A 20,158-nucleotide genomic window follows, 5' to 3' on the forward strand; every position below is an offset into this window, starting at 1 on the left:
AAGTGGTATTGGTGTACAGGGTACTGCTGTTCCCTATCTATCTGATGATAGCCACAAGGAGAAGACGTTGTGTCCCACAGTAGAGCACGACGGTTCAGATACACAAATACCTGCCACATTCATCAGTCAGTATAAGTGGAACAGATCTTTAAGGTAAATAATTAAAAGTTTAAATTTTATCGTCAGCAGTTTGCTACAGAGGCCTCCTCACTGTAAAAACCACTGACTGCAATTAAATGAAATGTTAAAATATTACCTTCTGACATTCGGCTATAACCTCTGCAACTTCAACATAGCTACATATTCAAGCATCTGTTTACATTTTGTCAATGATTCACAACCAAAATCATTATTATTGGTTTGGTCAATGATTTGTTAATGTTATTAATTATTTAATAATCGTTTACAAAATTCAAATAAATGGTAAAATTAATTTGTTGTGTTTAATAACGTGTTAAGTTACTGCAGAATGTATTTTTTTATGTAAAATTATGTTTTAGTGCAGTAAAATAATTAAAATATTATAACATATACTTATTTTTCTTCATGTTCATCGGTTATCTACTTTTTAATAAAAATATTAAATTAAATACAAATATCTTTATGCAGTACATATAATGAGAACATATTTTGAAGTTTTGATTCAAAACTTCAAAACTTTAAGACACACCTAATGGGGAAGACCAAGCTCTTATATTAAGGACTGATGATGGCGATTTAACATCGCCGAAATGCATATCCTGCAATAGGATTCTACAGGATCGACCGGCGGACACAGGTAATTTAACCTTTTATTAAATACTAGCTGTACCCGCGGGCTTCGCCCCGTTTAACTTCATAAGTATTCGCATGGCTCATTCACGTCCTGGTTGAAGTTTGTTCGCTACGCTCACTCACCTTTAGGTTGGAGCTCGTTCGCTGCGCTCACTTGCCTTCAGGTTAGCTCGTTCGCTGCCCTCACTTGCCTTCAGGTTAGCTCGTTCGCTACGCTAACTCGCCTCCAGGTTGAAGTTCGTTCGCTACGCTCACTCACCTTTAGGTTGGAGCTCGTTCGCTGCCCTCACTCGCCTTCAGGTTAGCTCGTTCGCTGCCCTCACTTGCCTTCAGGTTAGCTCGTTCGCTACGCTAACTCGCCTCCAGGTTGAAGTTCGTTCGCTGCGCTCATTTGCCTTCAGGTTAGCTCGTTCGCTGCGCTCACTTGCCTTCAGGTTAGCTCGTTCGCTACGCTAACTCGCCTCCAGGTTGAAGTTCGTTCGCTACGCTCACTCACCTTTTGGTTGGAAATTAGCTGTTGTCATATATTAAAATAAATTAATAGTGCTGCACCCTGTTGGTAATAATGGTAATCCTTTTAACTTTTATGCTATTGAACATCATAGAACAGAACCAACTTGTTTAATTGAAACAGCTGTTAAGATTCATTAATTCCTTTTAAATATGAAAAATCATAAGATTAACATGGGGAACTACAGAGCCACTGGGGCGGAGCCCGAAAGGGTTTTTGAAATAAGAATATGCTTTAATGTTAATCGGGAATGTGAGCTATCATCATGCCAAATTTCAGCCCAATCCGTCCAGTAGTTTATGCGTGATTGAGCAACACACACACAAACACACACACAAACATACACACAAACATACACACAAACTCACAAACTTTCGGATTTATAATATTAGTAAGATCTTTATTTATTTCAAGATGTTTCATTTGTATGTACATTGTACAATAAATAATCCCTACCTTAGACTCCCTCTTACCCAGTTATCTTTTAACTGGACATCGGGGAATGACATCTCTTTAACCGGACAATGATTATCAGAAAATCGGTTTAACCGTACTAGATCGGCAGGAAGTGGGTGGTACTGAAACGACTATTCTCGTGGGAAAGATTTGAGACCAGTGATCACGTATACAAATACAGTGCTCTCCTAACTTTAAGTTAAATATTGTATACAGTATGCAATCCGGACTGGCCTCAGTCCCGAAGAGTTCGGATAACAGAGAGTCTAATGTAGTGTCAAAGATAATCACACAGTTTCAAAAGGATATAAACAGCAAAACAACAAACAGCAGTATTAGTTTGGTCAAAAGGATTACGCTCATTTGTGTCTTTAAGACCAATGCGCCCCGGGAGGAGGGGGGGGGGGGGGGAAGGGAAGTGGGTCAATCTACTGAGAAATTTCAACACAGTTTGGTCACCTGGTCCTTCTCCTTCAGTCGCTGAGGTCCCATCTGCAAGAGTCCTGTGCAACAAAGCCTGATCACCTGTTCGTGTATGGTGAAGATGTATCTGAAACAAGTAATGAAATATTACTTATTATACGTTGGGTACCGTACTTATGTTTTGTACTATTACAGTAGAATCCCGGTTAACCGAAATAATACAGGGGGGAGAGCCGTTTCAATTGTCATATGCTAAAAATAGCCTAATCATTACCACGGTGTGTAGGAAAAATTAATTTAAAACAATTTCAACAATTTTAAATGGGTTATATAATGATTTAAACTAAACAACTGGGGTTACTGAGACATTTAACAGTACATATTAAAACATTTTAGCCCTGTATTATTTTATGGAACCCTTTCAGTTAACCAAAATTCGGTTAAACGGAGTTTTACTGTACTTCTGAAATTTAGCTTTGGTTGATTGAAATTGAGTTTCAGTTGAAACTTATGAAGCTAAGTAGCACTCACTTTCAGACTGGCAGGAAGGAAGAATTCAAAACATTCTAGAAAAAGTGTAAACAGCTTTCAAACTACTGTGTATTTAAACTGTAGCAAATTTAGTTGAGATGTATAATTGGCCCCATAAAAAGTCAATCAAAGTGTGGATGCCTGAAATAACATTGAGGTTAGTTTGATAGTTTGAACTAAACTTGGTTGAAACTATAAATGGCAACAAAAAAAGTTAATTGAAAGCGTTCCAAATAAATATTCAAATAAAATAAAGTCTACTGTATAGCCTAAAACTGTGGCACAGTAAATCAGATGTCACACCACACAGCATTGTTGTAGGAGGTTGTATTTTAAAGTGACAAAATAATTCGTCGTAAAACCGGTTTACAATTTGTTTAAATCCATGTTCCAAAACTTCATAAAAACATTACTTACATATTACATTAATAGTACGGAAAATAGGTGTTTACAGGACGAGTACAGTTGTTCCCGCACTTATGGGCGAGTGATGTACAATTTTGTTCACGTTTCGTCCAGTAGAGAAAATTCATTTAAGTACAGTAGTGCGTAATGAAACCCTATTCGATTAAGCGGGCGGCAAACAGCAGTTTTTTTTGTTTTAACTAAATTCATGAGTGGGGACTGGAGATTCATTTAAAACAGTGTTGTAGTGTGGCAAAAAATTCATTACAGTGTAAGATTTATATTTTCTAGTTGTAATAATTCTACAAGTTTAATTTGGGTCATATTTTTTTTATATAGTAGGTAATAAAGTAGATAGTAGCTTTGACTAATAGTCAATGATAGTACAATGATAGTACGAATAATAATGATTCATAAGGATAATTTGTATTGTTTCTGGACCTATTTCTCAGGACATTTATTTAGTTTTAAAATGATTGACAATATAGTAATTACTACAAAATAGTAAAACTATAAATTCAAACTTTCAAATAAGGTAGGTTAAGCATTCATATTAGAAATATAAAATACACCTATTAAAAATACACATGTTAGGGTTTCTTATATAACCAATTGTAGACGGTACGTCGGACAAGAATTATTTTACATCCATAACTATTAATTTATAAGATGTTATGCAAAAATCGGCGTGGGTGTATGTGGCAGTTATTTTCAACATTCAATACTGTGTTGAGTGGAGATGCATTCCAAAACAGGTAAAAACAGGTTTGAATGTCATTGATGCAAACTTACTGGTCATCTTACTGCCATAAACTTCCTCTGGCTTGTTATTCAACAGACGTTTGAATTCGTTAAAACATTCCTTTTACTCAAGTAAACAAAACTATATAAAAAAATCAAGTAAATAAATTGGTTTGAGTGAAAATTAAAATGATCTCCTTTGATTGAGTACTTTAATTTTCTAAAGAAAAATTATTTTTTATTAATTCGTTAGTTTAATTTCCAAAGTTATTTTTTACAAAAATAAATATAAATTTTTAAAGTTTGGCATCGTTTTTTAGTTTTTTTTTTTTTTTTTTTGTACCCATACTGTTATTATCAGTCCCATGAACTAAATGTTTTGAAAAAAATCAATACGGTAATGAATTTCAATTTGTTTGATTGTAAAACATAGGCTATTCATGAAAAAAAAAAATAAATAAGAAAAATTACATCCTTTTTTTAAACAAAATTATAACAAAGAAAAACAAAATCCCCAAGTAGTTTAGTTTGGATGAATAAACACAGACATGAAACTGAAATGATGAATGCATGTGATCAAGAGAGAGCCTGCTGTATATTTGTGATGGCAGCCTGCCTTGTCCTTGGACCTGTCAAATTGGGAAAGAGGAAACAAGCAGCAACAGCAGTCTGGTCAGTGATTTACCCAACCCAGACAAAACCTGTTCTTAGCCATTGCAGCCATGAAGCCTGCTGTGCTGTTGTTAGTGTTTGTCAGCTGTGAAGGAATGGTGAGTTTACCAAAAGTTAAAAACATGGGCAAAGCAATTAATCAGAGTAAACTCCTGTGTGACGCTTGTGAAGATTCAGTGAAAGAAAAAGATACGGTTCTAAACAAGGGGAACTTTCAAAACGTACCAGGGAAAGTTGAAAACGTGAAGGTTGGAAATATTACAAACATTGAAAACACAACGAAGAGTGAAAACACCACAAATATTGAAAACACCATGAAGACTGAAAACAGCACGGAGATTGAAAACACCACAGTGTTTGTTGACATTGACGATAAGTTTTTAGGAGATGCTCCAACACGATCCTGTGAAGACAACATGTCGAGAAATGCTGCTGGACAATGTAGACCAAAAGTGTAGTGAAAGTTAAATAAAATTTTATTTTTTAACAGAAATTATTTAACCTGACCTTGGTGAGTTTCCATAGATGATTATTGTCTAAACTTGAATAAAGAATATTTGATTGATTGATTGATTGATTGATTGATGAAATGAAAAAAATAGCTGAAACATTTATCTACACAATATACAGACAAAACTCAAATTTTAATTTTATTTATATAAATATTTACCGTCTTGTGAGTTAACAGTATAAGCGTAAATATATGTTTTAAGTGTTATTAGACGTATCTTTTATTTACTTGCCGTTGATTATATTGTATCGTATGCAACATTTACTTTTTTGTAATTTAATGGTCGTGGGCAAATCCACGACGGATGTGCTAGTTGATTATAAATAAATTGCCTTATTGGTCAAAATTAATTTCAAGTTGGATGAACGATAAAATATAGGCTAAACAAAAACAACTAAGTGCCCTCTACATAATCGGAACAAAACTACAGAATGACCAATCTATAAGAAGTATATGTTTTAACGGATTGGTGATTTTTTTCAGCCAGGAGCGAAATTCTTGGATGGTTAAATAAATTTCTCACATGTAAATAGTTTCAAAACAACAGCATGAGCAATTTATGTTTGGTCTAACTCGCTCGTCAAAAACCTATAGAACACAAAATAAATACTGATACTCAATCTGTATGTTGCCCTCCGAATTACTTCATCATTATTTATTTGCAAGGAGCCAAGTTACCTTTACTGTCCAAGTAATCTTTGAAACGTCTATGGCAACCGGTTTTGAGTCATAGCCTGGTAGTCTAAGCCTGCACGCTGTATCATCGCTCTCACATGCGATAATTAGCCTAATATTTGTATGGCATTTGACCTCTTTTGTTTATGTTTGTGTGTGACTGTATGCGTTAGGTATTTTCAAACTTAAACACCTCCTACATGTGAACATTTGACGTCTTTTGCTAGAAAATGATGCCAGATGCAACAAAACCAGTCACCATGGATGACTCGAGGATTACTTGGACCTAGGAGAGTAAATGTTTCTGTAGGCTAGAGGTTGGACTTACTTGCGAGCGTACGTGAGAGCGTATCTGTAGCTGAGTGGTAGGTTCTTGACCAGTAGGTGTTTCCTTATCGGATGGTTCAAGTATTCTTCGATGCCCGGTATCTCATACATCACGTTGACCAGTTGAATGAAGAGAGAGAGCGGCAGTCGAAGCAGCATGTCGGACATTAGCGCCCAGCCATTGGTGTATCCTGAGGAAAAATCAATGTATTGACTGAATATGTTACTTGCGGTACCTTACACCTTTGACTATTGATACCTCCACATTCCATCCTCATGTTAATGGTGTCGCCAGTTTTTAATAAAAATTGTCATAGTTGATGTGAGGCAACAGATTGTGCTGATCTAAATTACTAATTTCCATTGAATTACACAATTTTTTTTACCAATTGAATTCCAACTGATAGACTTGTAGTGTGCTATAGCAACTGTAATGACACATCAACTACGTTAGCGAATTATCAACCAAAATATGGTCGATAATGGAATTTTATACACTAGCACATTCTGTGACTGGCTCACACAACTATTTTCTTTGTTAATAAAAGTTGGCAAAAGCTGGTCCATATTGATAGGATGTCTACTCAGCATGTCAGTATTCAATACTCAATAGTCAATGCTTACACTATATAAAAATAATTTCAAGAACTGATAAGAAAAAACGTCAAAACAACTAACAACACCAAATTAAATATCATTGTACCGCCCGATAATGGCTTGTAAAAGCTGACACTATTGTGTCGTCTAAAATTATTTGGATTGCGTAATAGTAGGTATTCAAGCAGTATTTGGCTTTTTTTTCTTTTTTGGTTTTGATTTTGGTTAAATTACGGTCACATCGTGTTGAAAGACACAAAAAGTTACAACAAAACTCGTGAGAAATCATAAAAAATATATAAAATCCTATTCACCCCTCTGATCAAAGGCAGGTGATTTTACAGACCCGAGGTGAAATGAAACAGTTCTGATTGAGCTCCTGCTGAAAGTGAGGCAGTTCCTGTTCCTGCAACTACAATACCACCAATGTTGATGTTTTGATGAATCAAGAATCTAAATCACCCTACTTTATTTCAACTCAATAAATTTATAGATAAATAGTTAAATGCAAACACTTACCGGTGTGGACTGGTAACGGAGGAAGGAACATTTTCCAGTCCATGGTCGTAGAGTATATTTGGGACATTTCACTCCTGATACTATCAGTGATCTCAACGTGATTCTCTATTTCCCTCAAGGCTGTCTCCTGGTTGAGGTCAACGTCGCCTTCGTATCCGTAGATCAAGTAGAACATGTACTTGTGTAGCACTTGCATCCGCATATATTTAGGCTTGAAGCCGTACATTCGGCCCAAGCGCTGAAAACATTGATAAATCTCAATTTTTGAATGCCTATACAGTGTTGAGTGAAAAACTAATAAGTTTTTTTTTTCATTTACGGTAAGTAATATCATATATAAAACATACCCCCTTAATAGATTTCTCATCCTTATGGAACAGCTGAAGCCAATTTTATTGTTAGTTCTGTACGGTGCACTGCAGAGGTCAGGTTTTATTTACAATTTGTTTCTTGTTATTTCATTTAAAAACCTCATTTAACCAAATAAAACAATCTCATCATATACAATAATCTGTCCCCTAGTGTATACATCTCAACAGTAAAACACAAATCAAACAACAAATACAAATAATACAAACAAATCACAAATAATAGAAACAAAATTTGTCGTCACTAGCGATCAGTATTACCAGACATGAATTAGACACAAAAAACAAGCTTTAAAATTTCCAATGGGATTAGAAGTATATTTGTGTTGATTAGTCTATGGTATTTAGGTAAAAAAGCATGCTCATTGAAATTAAGTATAAAATTGAGTTTAACCTTACTTAGAGGCAGTGAAATTTTGAGTGAAGGATCATGTACAATGTCGTGTTTTGTGCCAGGGTGGAGTTTACCTTACTAGGAATAGGATACACAATAGGAATAGGATTACAGGAATAGGTAATCAATCCTATTCTTAAAATATCCAAAACCCTTGTAATCTATGTTACATCCTACCCCTGACTTACAAAGTTATACTTGAGATTGAAGTTTTCAATATTGCACGTGGGAGGAACATCGGCATACAAACTTTCCCCCTCTGGTTGTTTGGGGGGAGGTGGTTGCGGCTGAACTGGTTTCTTCAGACGAGACTTCTTCCTTAGAGCTTCTCTCCCCAGGATGTGGAATTTCATTTTAGCTTGATCGATGGCGGATTGAATGACAGAGTGGTCTGTAAAGCACATAGAGTGTTAGTGGTAATATGAACAATCTTATGATAATAATATCGTAAAAAATAATAATTAGCAGTAATCTTTGCAAAATTTTCTTTTAAGTCATAATTTTTATATGAAAGGAGACACAAGTACTGTGTCTGTAAGCACACAACTTGTTTGCTAGCGGTGTGTGCGGGAGGAGAGCGGTACCAATCTCCCACCACAGCCAAAGTTTCCGTGGCATTGGTCGGACTCACTTTCTAAAAACATTCGACCAGCGCTGTTCACGTTGTTTGCCTTTTTTGCGTACATTTTTTAGAATTTAAATTTAAATTTAATTCAAGTACCATGCAATGTAATTACTAAGGGCTCTAAATTATTGTTTTGGTAGAGTAGTAGAGTAATTAATTTTCATATAACTATGTTTTTACTTATTCAAATGTACACCAAACGGTAAAATCGTTGTATATTCCAATTTAATTGTAAAGTTTGACTTATTAGGTTTAGTATTTTATGTAAAAACACATAAATATACCTATAAACAGAATCATAAGGCTTAGTATATATATTTATGGAAACTTTTTGCTTATTTTCATATCATGTACAATAAATAAGACCTCAAAATATCGGGCGATTTTCCGAAAACCCTGTAAAATGGTTAAAGACTTGCTATTATTTATTTTATAACCCTAAATTGATAAAATGAAAGTCTGTCTCTTAGTGTCGTAAATTATTTTATGACAATATTTTATGACCGGATGAGTATTGTATTCTATCGAATGTCAGTTTATTGGACTGTGTTGTGGAGTTGAGTGGTGTGGTTGAGAAATTATTGAGTGATGTTTAAGCTGTGGGTTAAAAAAGTGTTAGCCTAACTTAGATTAATATCATGGAAACCGACCGTAAAAATGGGCAAACCATTCACAGTGAAGCGAGGGAAATTAAAAAACTAACAGGCGCCGTGCCGTGTGCTGGTATAATGCATCCGCTGGGAGTAGAAGTAGTATAGACAACATTTTTAGGGCGACTAGTAGCAGATTGCAGTGCTCCGTGCTGTGGTGGGGGCCCCTCCTGGCCGCGGGGACAGTGGAGGGGCCACGCGCAAACAATTTGTGCGCTTACAATAACTCCCTTGAATAGAGTCAGTTTTTAGACAGCACACAACTGGACCCACATGTCCAGGAACATTGTGCTTTCAAAACATTATCCTGACCAAAGAAATAATTGGTTATTGCATAAAGCGGATTTTAGTAACAAAGCCAGACAAGGACTTCCACTACATTCTACACATACCCTTCACTCACATTCAGGTGAAACTACAATGTATTGTAAATTATGTCAAAGATTTCCATGAAATAATTTCAGAAGCAAATTTTTAACACAAAACAACGGTTAAATCATTGAGGTTCACAGTAAAAAGGCTACACTATATAAAATGCTATATAAAGGCTACTATATAAAAGGGTATATAAAGGCTACTATAAAAGGGTACCATTATCAACTGAAGGATGGCAGATAAATACAAGTGTTTTCTGTTTATCATATCCTTTCAGTGAAACTTGTAAATGTTTCACATGTCCTTCCAAGGCCAACTTGCGGATAATCCTCTGTAAGGACTTCTTGTCCATCCTTACATCTAATCCTTCTTTTGTTTCTTCCTCAAGGATCATCTAGAACAGAAAAATTTACAATTTCAGTTCTGCGAATTAGCAATCCTACAAACAATACTGTCAATACGATAATGTTCAATCTTTATGAATTAGATGTAACCACAGTTATTTAAAAATACATTGAAGTAATATTCAGATAAGGGTATCAATTCCAAGGCTTTAATATAATCCAATCTCGGTGTTTCAGGATTTTTCTAAGAACTTCATAATTATTCATAACCAAAAGTTTTTTTTTTTATCAAACTGTCGATTTTAAGTCTATCTCAGTTTCTCCAGTAGTTGCTTGACTCTACAGGACTTAGTATTTGTATCAAAAAACCTAGACACAAGAAAAAGTACCGCTAAATAAATCTGCAACCGAAGGTTGTAAGCTATTATCAAAGTTTTACAAAAATAAATTCAGAAAATTGATCTTGATAATTTTGATGGTTCAAAACTGGACACAGCTGTCCTTCATCATTAGGTTTTTAACAATCAGTCCTGGATATAGGAACTATAGAAAAGTAAAAAAGATAGGACTTGAGGTAAGTGCAGAGGAATCAAAATATCTAAGTGGGAAGAATTCAAAATGAGGATGAGGGACAGTTAAATGTTAACAACCTGACCTATGAGAGAGTATTGGAATTCAAGTACCTGGGAATTGCAGTTAATTCTATAAACAAAAGAGAGAATGACATGGAAAAGAGACTGATTAGTGACTGCCGCAACTAACTGCTTTCAAAGCATGTCTATAATCTTGGAATCCAAATGACTATAAAATCCAAAATAATAAGAATCTATGAAACCATAAGTGAGCCAGTAGTTTTGTATGGATCAGAGGCCTGGACCCTAACCAAACAAAGTAAAATAGATTAATAATTGTCTTTGAGAACAAAATATTAAGAAAGATGTTTGGGCCTATAAAAGAAAATTAAATATGGCGGATCAGAAAAACCAGTGAGTTTCGAGAACTTAATGAAGTCCCAGATATAGTAGCTATTGTTAAGAGAGGAAGATTTGTTTTGAGCAGGACACATAGTCTCTCGAAGTTAGCTACTCATGGACATCTATCTAGTACCCCCAAACTACAGTGGGGTGACCAGGTTCGGAAAGACCTTCAGCGGATGGAGATATTAATTGACCAAGCAGCCAGACAGACAACAGTGTTAGATAAGTGAGGTTATAGTAACAGAGAGTTTGATCAGTAACAAAGCTACAAGGTATTTCATTTCATTCTACAATCAAACTTATTATAGTATTTTTTTAATTGTTATGACGACACTCCTATCCTTGTACGTTGTACTTTTTAAGATGTTATGAGTGAATAAAGAATTTGAATTTGAATTTGAACTTCACTCATACCTGGGGTAAAATACGCGTCCCCACCTCAACTGATAATAATATTGGTTGGAAAACTAGAAACCACTTACTTTTTGCAGTTTACTCGCGTCGAAAATTACTTTCTGTTTGTGTACTGCCTCCATGATCAAGTTTGTGCGTTTCAACATCCTGAAGGTCACGCTGGTGCTTTCCAACCCAGGTATGGTGGTTGGTAGAGCTAAGGGTTTGGCAGTGCTGGAACAATTTTATTTTATTTTAGTACTCATTCAGAACTAATTGTAGTTTTCATATTGTAAACAGCCTTCCATGGGTTGGCTTTTAATCTCTAACTTAAAGTTTACTTAACTCAAAACACCTAAGTAAAATCTGGCTCGCAGGTAAATTTTGCTAAAAGGAAGGAAATACTTTCTCAAATTTCTCCATGTGTTTATTGGGCGGAGCAGATTTGTATTTCCTCAATGGCTATGCAAGTATAACATGAATACAGTGTTTAAATACAGTAAAGTGTCACAAACTTGGAGATCTGGTTTTCTTGGGTAACCCGCAAAGAATGTGTACATGAGTGGTACACAACTCTACGCTGGTTTTATTTACAACCCTGAATATGTATTTTTGTCCATACAAACTATTAGGAACAGATAACAAAATAAACAGTTGTAAGCTTTTAACATCAATGACCTGTTGAAAACAGTCATTACATACAAAAATACTGCTCAATGAATAAAGATCGATTGATATTTAATATTCAACTGCGACTAAAACTGTAATTTCTAAAAAAACTTCTTACAGTGATCTCCCACAGGTATAGCTGCTCTTGATTTCTACAGTTACATTTGAGGTAAACGCTTCATCTGTTGGTCCCGGACTTTCGACTTTAGCAGGTACCTGAAAAAAATTGAATTGAAATTACAAAAACAATGGCAATCCTAAGTGTGTTTACTACTTACTAAAGAATAAAATCATATTCAAAATAATGAAATTTAATAATAGGCGTTTTTATTGCCAGGATAGTGGAAACAAGGAAAGCCGACATAAAGCCTAAAATCAGGTTGAAAAGCCACATACCATCACTGCTGTGTACACCCAACCACAACTGGTTGCCATCAAGCCTCTCAAATCCTATGGTTGTGCTTTGAAGGCTTTTTCAATGAAAAATAAACTCTTTAGCACTTAGCCAGATTATTGAATGTGTCAGATTTGTGGGGTTTTACTGTAGTACACCACTTCCAGAGACTGGAGAGCCTCATTAACCGAAACTAATTGAACCGGACCCTATTCATGTGACCAAATTGTGAGGACTAGCCAGGATTGTAAATCACAAATATTCAAAAATCAAATGAAGTCTTTAATTAACAGTAAATTTTACTGTTTATTAAAACTGTATTTTACTGTACATTTTATATTGTACTGTAAGGCCCGTGTACAAACTACTAGCGGGATGTGCTAGCCAATTAGCACGCTACTAGCGGGGTGTGCTAACCAATTAGCGCGCTACTAGCGAGATGTGCTAGCGAATTAGCACGCTACTAGCAAGGTATGCTAACGAATTAGCAAGCTACTAGCTGGGTATGCTAGCGAATTATCACGCTACTAGCAGGGTGTGCTAGCGAATTAGCACACTACTAGTGCGGTGTTCTAGCGAATTAGCACGCTACTAGCGGGGTGTGCTAGCGATTTTTTTAAAATGCAAATACAGTAACTTCCCCCCCCCCCCACCCACCTCGAGTCCGAGGTGATGTACTTTAGCTGGTTGTTCTATTATTTATTGGAAGGTTTAGATTGGCAGAACTCTGGTGTATTTTTATTTTTCTCGACTAGTCTTTTAACAGAAACTTGTACTACATAAAATACTATACAAACTAATCACAATATTTTGAAAATACAACAAATTTATTCCTACCTTCTTAGCACTTTCTATTTTCGCCTTCTTCTCTGGTACAGGTTCACTGGTTTTTTCCTCATCCACTTTACCTTTGCGTTTTCTAGTTCGTTTTATCTTCACCCTGATTTTCTCGGAAGCAGGTGGATTGTTCTCCAAAGGCAGCGATTCTGTTACGTCCACTGTTATAGATTCCCTCTGTTCACTACTCACTTCCCTCACATCCACTTCGCTCGGTATGTCAGTAGCTGTTGATGTTGAAGGTGAGGGCAGTGCTTCCTTCTTCTTTTTCTTCCCTTTCTCCCTCTTCTCTGAGTTGGACGTTTGTTTACCACTCGATTGATTCTTTGAGCAAGAAGGTTGAGCATCTTCTGTTGTCTTGCTTTCGCTGACTAGTTTGATCAATTTGTCTTTCTCCTCAATCATTTGTTTCTTGATGTCAGAACATTTGTCAAATATCTTCAAGGCAAACCTGAAATTAAAATGTATTCAAATTGAGAAGGAAAAGACCTAATATACACCGTGAGCTTATTATAATGGCTATCAGAAGCAAAAAGTGCAAAGAAAAAACACAAAATCATTTGTGTTTTTGTGCCAGGGTGGAAGGTTTCCAAAACATCATTTTTAAGAAAGCATAATAAAAATACCCCCGCCGCAGCAAACCTGCAGACAAAGCAAATTTCAACTTGTCTGATTATATTTTTACTAAAATATTTTCATAAATAAGACATAAGTTATTTATTCCCTATAAATAACATTAGATTTAACGAGTGCTTAGGTTTGCTGCTACGGGGAAGGTAAAAAGTGTTTTTGCCCATACGTCAATAGTATAGGATGAAATTAATAAATTTTAGGGATGGACGAGATTGGATTTTTAGTTCGAGACGAGACGAGACGAGATTTTTTATTTCTCATAAAATTTCGAGACGAGATCGAGACGGGATTTCCCTTCTCATACACAACGGGAAATGCATGTTCGGAATTTTTACCTGATTTTGTAACATTGTTAGATGACTGTTTAAATACAAAAATAATGATAATAGGCAAGAATATTTACAATCTTTTATTAAAAAACATCAGCATAACATTTTTTTATTAATCACGCCTAACTTATTAAAAATGCCTACGATTAGGAAACATAGTGATATCAGTTAGGATAGAGTTCAACTTATCTTAAAATAAAATAAATCATAAAATAAAATAAATCATAAAATAAAATATTAATTTTTATAAAATAGTTACTTGTTTTGACTTTTTTATAGTAGGCCTAATAAAACATTCCTCACACTGCTAACACTTAACAAAAAAATCTTCAAATGTTATTAAAATAATTAAAGTAATATTTACATTTGAAGAATTAATTAAATAAGAACGCCTTCGCAAAGGAAACGCAACTACAACACGCTCCTGTATTGCGGGTATTGCATTGACTTTCTGCAGGCGTTTTTAATTTTTTTTTTTTTTTTTTTATTTTTTTTTTTATTCTCGTCTCGATAAAAATCTCGGCCAAAAAGAAATCTCGTCTCGTGTAACGAGATTTAAAAATTCCCGAAAATTTCCCGAAATTTCGAGACTTGACCATCCCTAAAAATTTGCATAATGTTGTCAATATATATCCATAAACAAGTAAAGTACAACAATTTTCATTTTCTCCATAAGAATAACATGGGAATTTTAAATTAAACTATTTTTGAATTTTCTCCGTGACCGTTAGGCATACAACAGCGCTTCAACATACTAAATTATTTCTTTTTTTAAGCTCTACAAAACGGTATAGAAAGAAATTGCAAATTTTTTTGTTTTTAGGGTCAAAAATGGGAAAACCCCATTTTTACCCCATAAAACCCTGTTCCCTTGGTCCGATTATACTGGATCGCGAACTCGTTCGAATAAATGTAGGTTTACACGTTTGTACCAAATTTCATGAAAATCGGATCATTTTTGCTCGAGTTATCGCACTAACGGACACATATATATATATGAATTTGAACGGATGGTGTTTTTGGCTTCTAGGGACCTCAAAACTAGAAAAAATCGGTCCTGCGTCCAGGTCTTACCATGAGTACTACGGTAATAGCTTATTCCCTATATGCGAAATTTGCTAATTCCCTATATGCGAAATTCGCTAATATTCCCTATATGGGAAATTCGCTAAAAGAATATTTATTTGTTTTATTTGGAAAAAGATCCAAATAAAATTCCTTAAATTTGGTCAGCAAATAAAGAGTAAACTTATACTCTGGCTATTAAAATAATCCATCTGGCTATTAACTCGACCCAATCTTTGTCCCTTGAAAAATCACCAGAACATCCAAATATTTAAATATTTACGCTCAATCAAAAATCAAAGACTATTACTGCACAGCATCACAGATAAAATAACAAATAAATGCTCCTTCATTGATACTTTGAAAAGCATATTTGGTAGCATATAGAGTGTTTGTTTGATTTTTTCCTCAAAGAGATTGCTGGATTCCAAGCGAGGTTGTTTCTGGACCCACATTCCATTTCCCTTTGGGCTTTGAATTACAATGATGCTAACAAAATGATCAACACTAAACAGTACTAAGACCAAGGTTTGGAACTTTTCCTTCATATCGTAAAAAAGTGCCATTGGCGTAGAAATGGACACAAAAATCATAAAAAAACATTGTTAATCTTAGGTTTAGGTTCTAAGGTCTAATAACAGCTTGTTAAATTTGGGGAAAATCGGGCACATTAGGAACGCCACTTTGTACTGGTAACTTCCAGCCCCATGATCCTGCAAAGTACTGGACTAGTGCCAGACATTTAAATCATAATTAGAAAATTTCAAACTTTCATTAGATTTACGGATCTGGAAGCTAATTCCCATCTCAGATGCCAAAACCAATCCCTCAACTAACAAGCGAAATCCATAAAAAAGTACCTTATCTCAACAAGAAATCATTTCTCTGACTTACTTGGCTGTTCGTTGACGCCCCTCGTCCTTCATGAACATGGTGACCTTGTTGCTCTTGGTGAGGTTGCGTACGATCATGCGAGAAGCCAGTTTGGACGCGCCCAACGATTCGCCCATCTGCACCTGAGTGACACCTTCAGGCCCAGCCGCCTCTAGTATCTTGTATGCCTGCGCCATCACTGTGCGATCAAGTAGACGGTGGCCTTCGTCCAGTAGACCTGTTCAGCGTCGCACTAAATATCTTTAGTTGCTTTAGCAATTGACGATTGCAAAATTTCCGTTGATAGAACCTTTTAAAAACTTTATGTTTTGTAAGCGCATATGATTTTTATACGGTATGGGTTACTGGCTTAAAGAATAACATGAATAAAATTTTGAAATAGAAAATATATTAGAGGTGTTCCTTCTTATCTTGAAACTCAAACTTGAACACACGTTAAGAACATTTTTTTAATAATGGCAATTTATCTAATTTGTATGAACCAAACTATTATACAACTCAAAAAAGCGAAAATACATTGAGATTAAGATGGCCCTGCCTGATAATATTTACTAAAATATTTCCTTAAACAAAAATTTGCCAAACTTGATCAAATTATATCATACTTCTTCCTGTACCATATTCTTAAACAAGCAAACTTCAACAGTTTAATTATTCTCCATAAGAATAACAAAACAATATATAACCATTGAGCCTACAACAACGCTTTAAGATAGTACTATTAAATTATTTGTTAATTAAAATCTACAAAATAAAAAAAAAATTGTATAAAATATTTCTGAAAAAATTAAAATAAATATTTCAACTATAATAAGTGTAACCCCTTTCTAGAAACACTACAATTTTTGAACTTTACTAAACACAAACCCCATAGTGTTGTTCATGATAAAACCCCGACATACCACATTTATCATCATCTTCGTCATCATATATGTCATCATACTTCTGCCAAACGTCTTTAGGATCTGTGGAAGGGTCTATTAGACAGAAAACTCTGACAGATCGCTCCTTATTTAGTCCTTTATATTTCCATTCAGACTCTGAAGCCTCTGGATACATAACTCTGTGAAGTACCTGAAATTTACACAAAATTAATTATTTTAAAACGCTTTTATTAGCTCGCTTTCTTGTCTGTTTGGTACAAATTTTGCAATAAATTGTAAACTACCTTCTTGATGAGCTAGATACTTGAAACGTGAAACATAGCTCACAAATGGATGACAATGCAATATTAAATTATTTAATTTTCTTATTTTCCTTTACGCCCCATGGGCTTCCAAAGTTTCAATGTTTACATTTTGGAAGAATGTAAATAATATATCAATTAGCTGTAAATAGTTTGATTTGACAGTTTGTTCAAAAAGGAGGGGTTAAGAAGTAAAGGTTCTGCTTTTGAGAGATTCTGTTTTATGATGATGAGAATATTAGCAACAACATTTGATTACAGTTGAAAGGAATTTGGTTTGTATTAACAGGCCATATAAGATATATTTAACAAAGACATTTGACTAAAAAGTATAAAATAATTTATAAATATTAAATCTTTTTATAATACCTACCTTTGTTTTTAAACGCATTAAAAAATAAGAAAATAATTTATAAATATGTGGAGATAATAAATACTTTTACGATTAAAAGGAAAAAGGTATATACAATAAATAATAATAATTTAATAGGTTAAGATAATTGTGAATTAGCTATTGCATGCACCCGACATTTTTCCATTTAATCTTATCCTTTTAATCTTAAAAGTATTTATTCCCTCCACATATTTATAAATAATTTTTTACTTTTTAGTGCGTTTAAAAACATGCTTCTGTAGAGTCCGGCAAACTCTGTGTAATTTGGACTGGAAGGGTGCCAAATTTGTGAAATGCCAGGTTATCGGGAAGCAGGGTTAAAAATAAGAACAATACAATTTTTAAGCTTCTTAACCGCCTTTTTAATTTATATTTATATTACAAGTCAGCATTAAGTCATCAGATATTGTACAACAAATTCTTTGTACGAGTTGCGAATAATTTGAACTAAGCTGGGTTGAATACATGATTAACTCGGACTCAAAATATCATTAATTTTCTGAGCCTGGTGATGGCTGATTTATCCAGACTGCCGGGTTATCGAGTGCTGAGTTTGCACCTCTGTTGTGTCATGGGCCAATGAAAAGCACCGAAAACGTTGAGTTTTAACTCCCCTCCTTAGGGTTAGCAAGTTTATTCTGTTTAAGCTTTCTAAATGGGTTGCCTCTGACTTTTTGAGGCAAGACAGGCAAAGAAATAAATTAACAGTGGAACTGATAACTGGCCATAGGCGATTCAGGGAACATTTACAGCTGATTGGGCTTGTTTGATGGTGAACCGATCTGTAGGCACGGCGGTAGGTCAGATGAGACAGTCGATTACCTGCTCTTTGATAGTTAAAAGCTCTCTGATGCTAGAAGGAACACTCTTGGCAATTTGGTAAAAGCTAGATACCTTCCGGAGGAGAAACTAATTGGAAGACTTCAGGCTTTCATCGGATGCCTGAATCTGTAGGGTCTACCAATAAAACAACTGTTTTGGGGTGCGCAATAATTTGACTTTTCGGATGAAATCTTCATGGTCTCGGCCTGCCCATAAGATAAGATAAGAAAAAGGATAGAATATTGTTAAGTGTGTAGGAGAGTTCTTTTACAAATGATATTTTAATTATATGATATTTTATGTATTAGCAAAACCTGTCATCAATGATCACTCTAAGGAACTGTATTAATTTTTTTTTAAGAGGTCGGCAACTTCTTTTAACTTGCATTTGCCTGTCCACATAGATCAACACTGCCCGTGCGTGGAATGTATCCAGCAAAGCAAGGGGTGAGCCGGTACAGTACGAAGGTGAACTGTACTGATAAAATGTTTACGACAGTGACCAGGATCCGAACTTACGACATCGCTGCCTTTGGCCCGAAGTCCGTGACGCTACAGACTGAGCCACCGACTCAAGTTGAGATAGCTACTGTAGTTTGTTATTTATAAATACTTAAAATTACATAACAGCAAACTTACCACATCTGACTTGATGAACTTTTGAAAGTTGGGGGTTTTGCTGAGTTTTTTCAGAGTATCTTCAATATTAAGTTTTGTACGTAGCACATTATGTTCTTCCATGTGGTTTGGTTTGTTCTTCAAATAGGCCACAACTTTCTCAGTCATAGTCAGAGTTTTCGGCCGTCGTTCCACAAAAAACCTGGGTAGATGAAGCAGTAGCCCACTGGTGTTTTGGGTGCCCAACTTTTGATGGAACATCTAAAAAAAGTGATTTGTATTTTCACTGTATGACTGTGTGAAAGTATTCCAGTCGACATGTTATAATCCAATAAAAAAATAAAGTAATTATAATAAGCCTAGACGTTATACAGTATACTGTACATATATTACTTTGTTACTTATTAAAATGTTGCGTTCACAAAATTTTGGTTTAAGGGGAATTTGCCCTCTACTACTTCTTTTTATTTTTTATTTTGGCACACCTGATAATTATATTTTGGCAAACCTCAGCTGTTGAGCTATTATTTTTAAAAGTAGGTTCAAGTGGAGGGGATAGATTTGTTCCCCTAAAATCGCCTAAATTTTGTGAATGGAGTAAGTAAGTAGGCCTAGTGTTAATTGCCTATCATTCTACTAGCCTGTGTTTCATTTTGAACAGATGGGAACTTTCCAAACTTGTAAGCCTGTTTACAGCACCTGTTTGGTGATTAGCCGGTGCTTGTGGAGGACTTTTCGCAGATAGAAGATTGCTTTTGCGTCTTCCCCGACAATCTGCAGACTGTCTCGACCCTGAGTGATTTCTCCCAGGTAGCGACTGCGGCCCACCCTCTCTAGGACGATGTACTGCATAGGAGTCAGCTCTAGGTTAGGGTTCACGTCGGGGTTCTGCAAAGCCCTGCGTCTGGCAGCAGCAGAAGCGACTGCTACCAGCCTGTGGCCCCATCTGTGGACAAATGTGATTTAGCCTTGAACATCAACAACTCCGAAAAAACTGGCTTCCAATTAATCATCCCCTGTTTTTTAGGAGTAAAAAATTATAAAAATGA

At 35.2% G+C, this 20,158-nt stretch overlaps 1 protein-coding gene across 1 annotated transcript in view; it reads right to left on the reverse strand.

The window, feature by feature from the left end:
• LOC128997652 (general transcription factor 3C polypeptide 1-like) overlaps positions 1–20,158 on the reverse strand; it is a 49,148-nt gene that overhangs the window by 19,603 nt on the left and 9,387 nt on the right. Inside the window, exons 4-15 of the mRNA XM_054423291.1 lie at positions 19,809–20,055; positions 19,131–19,370; positions 16,992–17,163; positions 16,090–16,306; positions 13,169–13,619; positions 12,056–12,153; positions 11,358–11,502; positions 9,771–9,948; positions 8,093–8,295; positions 7,143–7,380; positions 6,028–6,217; positions 2,201–2,291 (exon numbers count right to left, since the gene is read on the reverse strand). Coding sequence (XP_054279266.1) covers positions 2,201–2,291; positions 6,028–6,217; positions 7,143–7,380; positions 8,093–8,295; positions 9,771–9,948; positions 11,358–11,502; positions 12,056–12,153; positions 13,169–13,619; positions 16,090–16,306; positions 16,992–17,163; positions 19,131–19,370; positions 19,809–20,055 — 2,470 coding nt within the window. The remainder of the gene's footprint in view (positions 1–2,200; positions 2,292–6,027; positions 6,218–7,142; positions 7,381–8,092; positions 8,296–9,770; positions 9,949–11,357; positions 11,503–12,055; positions 12,154–13,168; positions 13,620–16,089; positions 16,307–16,991; positions 17,164–19,130; positions 19,371–19,808; positions 20,056–20,158) is intronic.

The sequence above is a fragment of the Macrosteles quadrilineatus genome, unplaced genomic scaffold (genome assembly GCF_028750875.1).
Source record: "Macrosteles quadrilineatus isolate MER2022 unplaced genomic scaffold, UCM_ALF_1.0 Scaffold_6__1_contigs__length_79288215, whole genome shotgun sequence".
NCBI lineage: Eukaryota > Metazoa > Arthropoda > Insecta > Hemiptera > Cicadellidae > Macrosteles > Macrosteles quadrilineatus.